The sequence below is a fragment of the Coccinella septempunctata genome, chromosome 8 (assembly GCF_907165205.1).
Source record: "Coccinella septempunctata chromosome 8, icCocSept1.1, whole genome shotgun sequence".
Lineage (NCBI taxonomy): Eukaryota > Metazoa > Arthropoda > Insecta > Coleoptera > Coccinellidae > Coccinella > Coccinella septempunctata.
Window position 1 is genome coordinate 31321508 of NC_058196.1, and position 14053 is coordinate 31335560.

The window sequence follows — 14053 nt, forward strand, 5'->3', positions numbered from 1 at the left end:
ACACTAGGTCAGATACCATCATCGCAGGAAGGTATAATATTGGGAAATTGGACAATTTTAAAAACCCTACGTTATTCACAAAGCTGTTTACCCACTTTTAAATTCACTATTTATTGTCTTTTTATAATAATAATAACACTACGGACATAAGGCGAATCGCGAGGGCCGTAGGCCCGAGCTACGGACAAAAGGCTTATCGCGAGGGCCGTAGGCCCGAGCTACGGACGAAAGGCGAATCAGCCAGTAAAGGTGAATTTACCTACAAGATGGATAATAATAATTTGCTCTCCCAAAATAATCTTTTAAATTATAAGTAGATGTTTGACTTTATTTCTGCCTTATAGCATATGTATACACTTTAATTGTTTAATTCATTCGGCAATTTACTAAAAGTTCTTAAAACCACGTAGAAAGGACCCTTCTCAGTTAAAGTTAGCCTATGAGTAGAAAAATCTATATTCAAATTTCTTGTGTTATATCCAGTTGTATTTCGGCTGAAGAATTGATTATTGATTTTGTGTAAAAATATTAAAAATTTAAACAATTTTCAACTTCTAGAAAGAGGAAATTCATACCTCTAAACGTTGGCTTTGTGAATAACAAATATAAGGTTAATAATATTGTCCAATTTCCCAATATTGTTTAATTCATCATTCAGTAAGAACGTTCCATGAAAATCATTCCTCTCCCCATCGTAACTTCTGCCATCCCCGACCCCACAAAAATTGACAAGTGTCCCGTTGCAACGTCATCGAAACTCCGCGATTGATCCAACGCCGAGTCTCAGCGGTGGTGGGGGCGCCAGAGGGGTAGGGGGTAAGGTTTACCGTCTTGTATAATACCGTGTCGTTGACATCCGCAAGTTTAAACAAACATAAAAAGGCGTATCTTGGAAGTAATCTGGGTGGCGACTGTAACAAAGGCAGACGCCGAGAGAGAACCACTTTACCCATCATTTCTGTATAGTCAGATACACGGTTACAAAAGCCCAACTTCAAACGCTACATATCAAAGTGATATTCGCCACGCCCGCCGCTAGTATTCACTCCCCACCACCGGGTTCCCATTGGGTGGGCCTAGGACACGACGGCCAATGGTTTGAAGTAACGTATCCCCACTTCGATGTAAGTCAGGAGTCCCATACTCTGTTATGGTGTAGTGTCGGGATTGTTGCGTTAGTTTTAAACGGTATACGCGGTTGTTACCTTCGTTGCAAGGTATGTTTCTGACTGTTCCGTAGTGATATATTTATATTTGTTTAATGTAAATATAAAACTGATCGGCGTCGCTTGTTATGAATTGATCTAGCGGTCGTGTAAGAAGTTATCAACCTGGCTGCTCACATGGCTTTAGGACTGAGCTCCGGTAGTTCCGGGGCCCATTCTGACGCCTCTTCGTCCCCGGGGATCAGCGTCCCTATACCGGTGGTCCCTTCAGTGCCCGTCTTACCTAACCCAATGTTCGCGTTACCCACCCTGAATTTCACGGTGGCTCAAGTGGCCGCAGTGTGCGAAACCCTGGAGGAAAGTGGCGATATAGAACGTCTTGCGAGGTTCCTGTGGTCTTTGCCGGTGGCGCACCCCAACATCAGTGAGTTGAACAAGAACGAGGCCGTGCTGAGGGCCAAGGCCATAGTTTCGTTTCACAGTGGTAATTTTCGGGAACTGTACAACATCCTGGAGACGCACAAGTTCACCAAGAGCTCGCACGGCAAGCTGCAGGCTATGTGGCTGGAGGCGCATTACCAGGAGGCGGAAAAGCTGAGGGGGAGGTCGTTGGGTCCCGTGGACAAGTATAGGGTGAGGAAAAAGTTTCCCTTGCCCAGGACTATTTGGGATGGCGAGCAGAAGACGCACTGTTTCAAGGAGAGGACCCGTAGCTTGCTTAGAGAGTGGTATCTCCAGGATCCTTACCCTAACCCGACGAAAAAGAGGGAGCTGGCCCAAGCTACTGGATTGACCCCTACCCAGGTCGGAAACTGGTTCAAGAACAGGAGACAGAGGGATCGCGCCGCCGCCGCTAAGAACAGGTAAGTCGGATTTTCAACAAATGTAGTCAGAAGTCCCAAAGAAACCTCGAAAAATCCCTCTGAGTTTCGAGGTTTGACATAAAACACGATTATATGTGTATACAAGGTGTGCAAGTTATCTCCGCTATCTCCAAATTTAACAGAGTGATTCCACAGGCAATAACAACAAAAAAGTGGAACTGTAGAGGTTCATATTATTTGTAGCAGGTTTTCCATTACCTTGAGAACTACAGGGCAAGTCTTTGACTCGTGCAAATATTTCAACAGTAGATTCTTGGTCTCAGAAGAAACACTTTTTTTCTTTACCATTTTGTCCGAATCGGCTCGGTTTAAAAGATACAGGGTGATGAAAAACCATAAAAAAATGTTATTTTTAGTTTTTTTCACAAACGGTTTTATCGAATGTAATGAATTTCGGAATATAGTTTTTCATTCGTTTGATGAATCTTTTTCGAACACAAGATATCACCCACGTCTTCCAGTTTTCTCATTATGACCATGACGTACCATGAAAATACCAAACATTCAAAGAACCCAACTCTTGAAACTAAGTTTGAGGCTATCTAATGAATATTTGAACTTTTGGAAAATAAAAGTAGTCTTCATTATTCTCGTATGATGCTCCGTTTTCGAGTAATTTGATGTTCAAAAATAAAAAATATCTGTGAAATTCGAAAAATTAGGTATTTTGACAGAATTAAACTCTGTTTAAATGATCCACAGATTTAGCTAGTTATTCTGAAGGTAATTTTGTTTTTCCATGGGTGCCACAGTGCATTATGAAAACTCAAAATGACTATTTGTTTTTATCAGGGCCGAATAGGGAAAAATGGTTTAGAAAAAAAGAGTTCTTTTTGAATTCAAGAATCTCTACACTTAAAATATTTGTACGGGTCAAAGACTCACCCTGTATAATTTGCTCGGAATTAATTGTGTACCATAGAGGATATTTTCTATTAGGATCAGAATTTTCAAGTGAAAACAATGTTTCCCCACATATTTTCCATCAGTGATGGGGTGGTTTTCTGTTATTTTATTAAAAATACTCAAATTTATCGTTCTTTATAACCTCTACTTATATTATGACTATGAGTATGTTGATCGGAATACCTTTTTCGTGATTTTTCTTCTTTGATTTCAAAAGTTCCAAAATCATCCAAGAATGTTTGTATCAACATACAATTTTTTTTCCAAATTGCATAAGATACTTTTCGCTGTTCGTTCAATTCATTCAGTCGCTTATTCGTGAATTCAATTAATCTGTTTGTTTATTTTGAGCCCAACTCTTTCGATTCTGAAGAACCGATGTTTGATATCTAAATGAGTGTATCATAAAACACATGATGACAATTCGATGATTTACTTCAAATGTAAACATTGTGCTATTGTGAAAATAAACAAATAAAATTGATCTCGATCTAACCCAGCCTGAAATTATCATTAATATCTTCGTTTTCCAGCGAAAGCATCATTTTCCAAAATGCTAATATGTATTTTCGAATGGTTAATTATAATTTTGGTTTTATTTCCCTTTTTCATTAAAAAACAACCGATATCTGGGTGGATTTAAGGATGAAAAACGCTTTTTATCTACTTATTAAAAGGTGCAATTGTATTGTCGAGATTTCCTTTTTTAATTTTACATATATGATTATCATTAATTTTAACATTTTCTTTCACTTTTCGTTATATTGATATACTGACTATTTAAACAAATCACTTGTTAGAAATAGCGAACACTCCAATAATAATCGAAATCCTTTAATTATTTTGCCAATGTGCATAAATAAAAATAGGTAGACAATCAGAATATAAATTATTCAGAGTTATCGATGAAAATACACCTAATATAACATTTCGCAAATAGACGTTGAGTTAAAGTTACGTTTACGTTATAGTTAAGGCTTATTCTTTCATTTTAAATGAGCCCTTAACCTAAGAGAGTGATTGTTGAATAAAGAATATTTCATATCACGAATTGGTGTATTTCAAAATACAGAAAGAGTAAGATGGATATCAATTTAGATACCTCAATATACTGCAGCCATCCTCGAGAAATATGTTTTTTAGTTTCGGTTTATAAGATAAATGGCTTTTGTCATGATTAATGTTATAATTAAGGCTACTGTACCTGTTAAAGCGTGGAAGATGTATTATTAAATCTCCTCTCATGATCTTTATTGATGGTCCCGGTATTCTAGGCATTGCCAGTGATGCTGAGGAATCTTCTCTTTTAACTGTTACACCTTGAGATGCCTTATTCCTTGAGAACAATTAGGCATCAAAGAAAAAATATACCTACGAATCAGTTATTGATATCGAGTCCAAAACTAGTCATTTGGCTGACCATAGAACGCGTTCAATACTTTTTGTACCTATGTAGTTGTTCACTTATTTCCCTGTGAACTTTCGAGCTCATACTCTGACTTCTGGATTGAGTTTTTCGTCATTCATCAAACACAGGTGATGTATAAAGTCAAACCTCATCAGAATAATCGTTATCAATGAATTGCTAAGCGTCTATCTCCATGTTCAATTGTCCCTGATGATTGTACTGACCACGAAACGGATAAACTTGGCGGGCAGCTTATTTGGTTGATCATCGGCTGGCTAAAATGGCCCATTGTTGGCTACACTGTGTATCGGGATTGTCCATACTACATGGAGGAAGCCTCCATAGTATTTATCTCGGTTGAAACTTCCTGTTGGAACTGACACATTCAGAAGTATCCATAGAAAAATATCAATCAATCAAGGTACGAGGATATATTGACAAATTCTTAGCCTACTATGGAACCAAACAAAATTTCGATGCCAATATTTTATTACTCAACATATTCTTCTCTCAATTGGATACATTTATTACAGCGAACCTGCAACGTCTCTAGACCTTTCAAAAAAAAAGTTTCTTCTTGCTCTTTAAACCAGACCTCCAGAGCTTTTAATACCTCCTCGTTGGAAGAAAATTTACAACCTTTTAAACTTTTTTTCAGTTGAGGAAAGAGATTATAGTCGGATGGAGACAAATCTGGTGAATAATGGGGGGTGTTCTAGTAAATCAAAGCCTAAATCACGAATTTTTTGCATGGCAACATGAGATTTGTGTGCAGGGGCGTTGTCCTGCAAAAACAAAACATCTTTGGATAGCTTTCCGCGTCTTTTCTCTTTAATTTTTTCCATAGAGTGGTCAGTAATGTCGAATAGAAGCTCCGGTTATTGTTCTCCCCTTATCCAAAAAATCAATCATGATCACTCCATGGCAATCCCAAAAAACTGAAGCAAGAACTTTTCCAGCAGATTTTTGGACACGAAACTTCTTAGGTCTTGGAGAACCAGAGTGTCGCCATTCCATCGATTGTTGCTTTGTTTCTGGATAGTAGAAATGTACCCAAGTCTCGTCCATAGTAACAATTCGGTTTAAGAAGTCTACATCGTTTTCAAATCGAGCACAGATCGAACGCGATGCTTCTACCCTTGCACGCTTTTGGTCAACATTCAAAGATTTGGGGATCCATTTAACAGCAATTTTTCTCATGTCCAAATTGACGTCAACTATATTATGAAGGAGTTCGTATGAAATATTCAGTGCTTCAGATATCCGTTTTAGCCCAATTCGACGGTCTGATAAAATCATGTCATGAACTGCATCGATATTTTCGGGGACTGACACAGAAACTGGCCTTCCCGATCGGTCATCATCTTCAATAGAAAATTTACCTCTTTTGAAGCTTGCAGTCCAATTTTTCACGGTCGCATACGAAGGACATCGATCACCAAGGGTATTAAGCATATCTTCGTAAATTTGCTTACCTCTTAACCCTTTTAAATACAGATACTTGATGATGGTTCGATACAAATTTTCAACTGACCCATCTTTTTGAAAATTTGTTAAAAAATCCCCACACTTGAGGATCAAAAACTTCTCAATTCGTCTAATGTCCAATCAACACCGTCGCAGCGGAATATACGATTAATTTCAGCGGTTCGAATGATGTATGCCGATCAAGATCTGGCCTCTCTAACCTCATTAATATCGTATGGCACGTTTCATTACGGATCTTTATCAATACCGAAATTATGTCATTTGAAGTCATTCCGTTCATTTACTTCATGAAATATGCGCCCATTGTATTAATGAGTGGGTTCGACTCTGACGCGTTGCACACGCGAACGGCTCTTTAGGGTTTATCGGTGTTAAATCCGGCATTCTTGGCGGTCAGACGCAAATATTTGCTCTGCCCTACGTTCCTAATGATGTGCGGAGTATTAGCATCGTTTCAGGATGGAAATTTGGAGGGAAACATACAGTCCCACTTGTTGCAGATCAATTTTGAATCAAGCAGAAGCAAATGGGGCTTTTCAGGCACAAACCTTGACATTTTTACTCCAAAATTAGTTGATGCTGATGATAAGCGAATTGAACAATTCCACCTTTACTTTTTTTCAAAGTTCGGACACTTATTTTACTCTTAAGAATGTCAATCTTATAAAATTGGAGCCCTCTTTTGGGTTGTCATCGCATAACGTAAAAACGGTTTCACCAATTCTTTTAATTTTTCTTTGATACCTTCCCCACACTCTGCACAAGGTTTAAACTGGAGGAGAATTCGGAAGAGTTGCTTGGGAAACTGGGAAAATGAAGAAAACTGAAACGAAATTCAAATTTCGCGCGCAAGTGGATAGTCTGTCACTTGGTGACAGTTGACAGTTGACGAATGAACTTAACACGATCATAATATGCACCAATAACCCTTAAAACGAGTACTTAACTAAGTGTCGTTTAAAGTTAATGGACGCTTAATTTTATTCCCAGTTGCACGACTGTGGCTTAAGAGAATCTTAAGTAAGGGGCCCTTAAGTTTTTGTATCTAGTGATATTTCAGTTTTCTATTTTGGTGCAACTTCATCCTGGTCCAATATAAAGCCATTTCATTGGTTGGCCGGTTGTCGATGATCGTTGTCATTTCATTAACCTAACTTTATTGTCCTGTCAGTCAGTGTCAAGGATATTATTATAATATTATCAAAGAGTAACACCTTTTTGTTGTTGAATTAGCATTAATATTGATAATGATTGTCAAATAAAAGGTACCTAAGTTTATATAAGTACAACACTTTCTTTGAAAGGTCTTGTGTGAATTTGTTTTACTAATGTTGAAGAGGAACGTGAAGAAAATGTCCTTAATGCCCTTTTTAGTACGAATATGGTGAATGATTGCCAAGCAAGTGGTGGTAATTTACGAAGGGCACTCAACTTCTCAACAGAAGAAAAGAGATTTTTACTATCTATAGGATGATTTGTGACACCAAATTGAAAATTAAAAAAGACTGATGGCATTACAATAAAGGCAAAAGAAAAGGCTTGGTATTCAGTAATGAATTCATTCAATTTTCAAAATCCATCAAAAATGGGAAGTTCTGCAGCCAGTTCAACAAATTATTTTAGGTTAGAATCCCACCCTTAAATACCTAAGTGGTCATTACAGGAGCGCTTAAATTCAAGGCTAGCTTGAGCCATTTAAATGTCACTTAACAGTTGGTGCAACGTAATTTTAGTTAAGGGTTCATTTTAAGGGACACTTACACTAAGTGCGTTTGGTGCAAACGGGTCTTAGAGTTCAACAATTTGGTTATCACTCATCAGTATAACAATTCAAGTGTTATATGTATACGTATATAGCGATTGTGCTTTGTATTTTCCTATTGCCTGTTCCTGTGTTGCCAAACCTTGCAACAGAAGTAACAAAAAATGTTCACGAACAGTAAACACTTCAAATAAAAAATGTATCTACATAATTTTAGTGAATTCCATTCCGATTCTCATTTAATTTCCATAATTTCATTAATTGTCAGTAAATGATTTTGAGACAACTTCCTCAACAACTCGTTTCCGTTTCATTCCTTCAAATGCATAATTAAGAACTGTTGCAAATCGATTCCATCAAATAATTACACACCAACATTCAGCGCGTAAACCCCCCCAACCCATTGTGAAGTTTCCCGCAGTGGAACCAAGTGTCAACTGTCATTGTTTAGCCCGGGTTGAACTACTGGATGACGGGGCACTTCTGTGCGGAATAAGGGTGGGATACACCTCTTCAGAAGCATAACCGTCGTTCTTCCATTATTGAACGCATTGTTATGATAACACTTATTAGATGGATCCGAGCTGTCCTCAAATATTTTCGATAAACAGACAGCTGCTCCATTGAGCCTATTAGGTTAATATACCAATATTATTCCATTTCGCACTCAGCCGGGGAAATGTCTCGTGCACAGACGAAATTTGACAGAAACGTCGATGTTTTCTCAACTTCTTATCCATCAAACTCCTATCACGAGTAATACTGGACTTAAAACGTTATCAGTCGAGGAGTAGCTGGGCCCATAACCTCCTAAACTATTTAATCTCCGCCGTACTGGGCCCATAACCTATTGAAGATATTTTTTTCGAATGGTAAATCACGTCGGTTCTGCACGTAACATCGTAAACCGAATACGTAACATAGTCGGGCCTCCGGCGATCCCTTGAGTCCCCAGGGAAACGTTTCATCCCCCAATTGTCATTCCTCAGCGACTCCCTGTCCCATTTGAATCGTGTAATACGCGATTATTCCTGATTCGGTTATGCCGCCTGTATAGTTCATTTCTGCGACTTCGAAAAGTTACCGGAGTCAGCGTCTGGCATGGAAATATCCAGGGCAGAGGGTTGTCTTTGGTTTTGACACAGGGAGGGTTCGGCATTAGCATACGGGGTGTATTCGAAGGTGAGGCTTTTTTTCAGCAGAAGGTAGAACTGGTTGAAATGAAGCGTTCCACCAAGAATCACCTATACAAAACTTTCAAAATGACAAAGTTAAAAAAAAAATTGTAAATGATTACTGAAAAAGATCCTAATACGATCCTAGACAGTAGACGTTGTGAATCGTTTTTCCATAGTAAAATGACGTGTGAATCGTTTTTCCACAGTAAAGTGACGTTGTGAATCGTTTTCTCACAGTAATATTACGTTGTGAATCGTTTTCTCACAATAAAAAGACGTTGTGAATCGTTTTCTCACATAAAAAAAACGTTGTGAATCGTTCTCTCACAGTAATAAGGGGTGGAATTCAATGGATAACGTTTCACCGAAGAATAGCAGATGCTGACCATAAATTCTAAGCGTTTTTCTATCCATCGGAAACCATCGTAACCATTTGCTCTTCTTCGGTAAAACGTTCTCCATTGAGTTGTCCTGACGATGGCAAACTGACTAGTTCAATTCGGATCGTATCACTTGTCTATATTCATATCGACGGCTGGTATGATGCATCTGAATTTAATTCTTATTGCACAGGGTGTATTTGAAGGTGAGGCTATTTTTCAAGAGAAGGTAGAACTGGGCAAAATGAAGCGTTTCACTAAAAATCACCTATACAAAATTTTCAAAATGACAAAGTTGAAACAAAAATTGAAAATGATTACTTGAATAGATCCTGATACGACCCTAGACCGTTTGTTAGCTGAATTATCGAAAAGCAGTGGGAAAAACTCATCTCCTGATTCGACCATGTGGTTTCGTTTAGGATATTGGTTCGTTCGATATTCACGTGGTAATGAAAATGGAAACTTAGGATTGCCGAATTGTCCTCATAATTTTTTAGTAACTTACACGATTTTATGAAATGGCCCATTACGATACCAACTGACAGAAGAGACTCAGGACACAAGTGTAAAAAATAGAATAATACTTCAAAATCTGAGCAATAAAATTCGTCTGAATTATTCACGAATGTTTTCACAATGGGCATCATAATCTTCTTGTTCGAACATTCCAACAATCGTCGTAAAAATGGGATGAAATGGGGAAACATCATAGCACTTTTTCAACATAACTATCATAAGCACTTTCAAGAAACTGCCTCGATTTTCTACATTTTTTTTTCACCCTAAATTGCACGATACAACAATTATGATTCTCTCAAAAGTGACCTGATGCATCTAATCCGATGAACTTGGTACTGAACCATTCATCGTCCAGCCGTATGTTTATGTTTTGTTTCGGTTTTGCGATGCCGGAGTCACCTTCCACAGTCCCGTATTTGAAATTCAATGAAATTTTGTCGAACTTCTAGGGGTTGTATCTCAGCCATCTTGGATATTTTATATAGACAATTTTTGGTTAAACGACTTATTTTGATGAGTTCTACCTTCTGTCAGCCTCACCTTTGAAAACACTCTTTATATGGATCGAAAATTCGGGGAATATAAAGGGATAATTTTTCGTGCATTTATTTCTCGATTTATTTCTGTTTCTTTTTCGTATTTTACTTGTTTATTCAATGAATTTTGATATTTTATTCAAAACCAAAAGGATTTTTTCTGATAACTGGCCGAAAATGTATTTGTGGAATGATTTTTTTGAAAAAAGTGAGAAAAAAGAGAATAAACTCACTCCTCAGTGGAATTCAGATCGCCAATCTATCCTATTTCATCTCCAGATTTTCCAGCTGGCTATTACAGCTCGTCGGTGATGGTGGTGTATACTTTCCAGATCCGATTAGAGTGGACGGTACAAATTCGACGTCCTGATCCTTGCCAGACACGGGTTTCGGTCAAAGTAGGATAAAAATAACGAGGGGTGGTCAAGGATTTGCCTCCTCTCTCTATCCACCATCAGGATTTATCCCTTATGTTGTTCTTAGAGGGCTAAAGGAAGAATAACGAAGCGAAACTGTAGAAATTTAGTCGATCTAGGGTGCGTTTTAAAGGTTAAGGACTGCGTTTTTCGAGAGAGCATTGCCAAAAACACCATTCCTCAAAATATCTTACATATTGATGCACTCAATGAGAAAAATAGGAACTTCTTAAGTATCCATCGAAGACAAATCTTCCCATATACTTTGATCTTGACTTTTCGAATCAGTTCAAGTATTAATAAGGCCGTACCGGAAAAAAACTGCCATAACGAATCTCATTTCGACGATTTCAATGGGGACTTGAGAGAAAAACGCAGTAGAATCCATCTCTAAAGCAGAGATATTTACCCTAGCAATCATGCAGCGTATGCAAACACAAAGGATTTGGAGTATCAAACAGCGAGCTTCTAGTATAAATTTTAAATTCGATTTGGTGCTCATGGCTCGTGAAAGCAAACGAACGGATGGGGTCAGAGCCGGACCAGGCCCATCGAATCAATTTGCTAGGGGACTAAGGGAAGATATTCAACTGATGATACGTGAAACAAGACAACAAGAAAAAAAAACCTTATAATTCCCTGAAATGCGCAGAGTGTATACAGAAAAGGCATCCAAACGCTTTGAGATAAAAAATTCAACTCATATCGTTCCTCAGCCATCCTACTTGCCTGATTTAGCACCTTGTGACCTCTGTCTGAAGCAGTAGGACTTTTCTAATCGAGCTCTGGAACCAGGGAGATTTGTCAGACGTTATTCACTTGAAAATTGATTCAGGTCCTCTGATCTCTATGGGGTTCGGCCAGTCCCGCCCTGCTTCGATGTACGCTGCTCATCATCCCCCTGCTTGCCCTCGTGTACGTTGTGTATCGTTTTGCAATTGGCTTAAGTTGTCACATCGCGTTTATTGTTATTCCTTTTTTAATGAGCGTCGTATTAAATTTTCGTTTGGGCTCTCTATTTGCTCCAGCTCTTGATGATTGTTCTTTGTTCCACCGGGAGGGCTCTGGATCTGTTTAATGGAATTTTATATTATTTGTGCTCTACACCCTGTTTCGTTTGAGTGTTTGATCCCGTGAATTCTCAATCAATAATTCACGAGAGGATGAGGAAATAATTTTAATTTCAATTTACGTAGTTTTCCACTTTTTTATTGTGTCCAGTATTTTTTCGTGCTTAATCTTTTTTGTCATGATATTTTGTTGCCCAATCCGTAGGTTTATCAAGAAAAACCATGAGAATATCGAGATTTATTTCATTCATTAACTGCCTACTAAGTTTTGATTCAATTTGGATCGGTACAGGAAGTTTTTGATTGAAAGTCGAAGCACGCCACTGTATCTGACCGAAATTCACCTTGATTTTGGCTAAAACAGCGTGTAATCGAAAAGAAGCGTGTCGTGTAACACGAGTTGGAAGGGTTATCTGATTACAGAAACGATATCTAATTAATTCACTTCATTAACTTGACCCTTTTTTGCGGGCAAACGATTTTTGGCTATTTACTCTCGAATTTCGCTTGCGTCTCGATCGTAAGTATCGATTTACCGATTTCGTATAGTGTATCACGTTGTCCTTTTATCTCCTTTTGTATTAATCCTTCAAGAGCTTCCTAGGAATTGTCTTTTCGGGATAGCCAATAAAACAAGTCGAAGATAAGACAATAAAAACAGAGAAAATGTCGGCCGGTGGCGTATCAGGAGAGTACGCCGGCTGTTCAAGTAGATTTGTCCAGTTTATTCATCTATTCACACCGACACGAACTACAAACAGGACTCTTTAGCGTATTTATGAATAGAACTGCGAAATTCTACCTGCAACTAACAATTCTGACTTGTTATTCGAATTTTAACTTATATCTTTAAAGTTCCGACTTGAAACTAAGAACTCTGACTTGAATCTCAGAATACTGACTTGTCGCTCAGACTTTCAACTCGAATCTCGAATCTTGCAACAAATTTCAGACTTGAATCTCAGAATTCCGACTTTTTACTCAGAATGTGAAATTGAATCTTGATAATTCAGTCAGTATTCTGACTTGTATACCAGAATTTCGAGTAGCAAAACTCAGAATTCTGACTTGCACCTCAGATTTCCTAATTGCAGCACAGGATTCATACTTGTATCTCAGAAATTCTACTTTCTTCTAAGAAGTCTGACTCAAATCTCAGAATTTCAAATTGTATCTTGATAATTCCGTCCTGCAACTAAGATTTCTTACTTGTACCTCAGATTACTGACTTGTTGCTCAAAATTTCGACCCGTATCTCAGAACTCAGACTTGCAACTCAGTATTCTGACTTGTAGCTCAGAATTCCGACTAGAAAAACTTAGAATTTTGACTTGGACCTCAGATTTCCTAATTGCATCACAGGAATCATACTTGTATACCAGAAATCCTACTTCCAGTTAAGAATACTGACTTGTCACCCAGAATTTCAACTTGTATCTCAGAATTCAGACTTGCAAATCAGTATTCTGACTTGTATCTCATAATTCCGACTAGCAAAACCGAGAATTTTGACTTGTACCTCAGGTTTCCTAATTTCAAAACAGAATACTGACTTTTCTCTCAGAATTTCAACTCGTACCTCAGAATCCCAACTGAAACTGAGTAATCTGAATTGTAACCCTGAAATACGACTTGCAAAACTCAGAATTCTGACTTGTAAACCAGAATTACGACTCGCAAAAGTCAAAATTTCATAATTGCAAGTCTGGATTAATACTGGCATCTCAGAAATTCTACTTACAACATAGAATTCTGACATGAATCTCAGCATTCCGATTCGCAACTAAGAATTCTGCCTTGAATCTCAAAATACTGAGTTTTTTATCAGAATTTTGACTTGCAACTCTTCATTCTGACTCGTATCTCAAAATTCAGACTTGCAAAACTGAAAATTCTGACTTGTTCTCACCAGCATCTCAGAAATCTACTCGCAACTAAGAATTCTGACTTAAATCTCAGAATTCTGACTTGGTACTCAGAATTTCAACTTATAGCTTGAAATTCCTACTGGCTACTCAGAATTCTGACGTGTATCTCAGAATTCCGCCCATCAAAACTCGGAATTGTACAATTGGTATATTCTTATAGCAGTAGAAGTAGATTCTTGATATTGTCGTGTACGCCCTATTGAAAAAAGACTCAGTAACCCTGACATCGGCCAATGGATACCAGTTTAGATTTAGTTTAGACGTATTAGAGTACCTACATAGTGGATCATCAACGTAGTAGACCGATGGTACGACAGTTAAACTCCAATTTAGATAGACAGAACTTTTCCGCAAGGTTAAATTTTGGATTTTTTCAGCAGTTCCAATCGAAATACGCCTGAAAGACCGA

The 14053-nt window shown here is 37.9% G+C and overlaps 1 protein-coding gene across 1 annotated transcript in view; it reads left to right on the forward strand.

The window, feature by feature from the left end:
- The first annotated feature begins 920 nt into the window (after nucleotides 1-920).
- Nucleotides 921-14053, forward strand: part of LOC123319336 (homeobox protein SIX3) — a 50801-nt gene continuing 37668 nt past the window's right edge. The window contains exon 1 of the mRNA XM_044906250.1: nucleotides 921-2029. Within this exon, the coding sequence (XP_044762185.1) occupies nucleotides 1344-2029 (686 nt within the window). The 5' untranslated portion in view covers nucleotides 921-1343. The remainder of the gene's footprint in view (nucleotides 2030-14053) is intronic.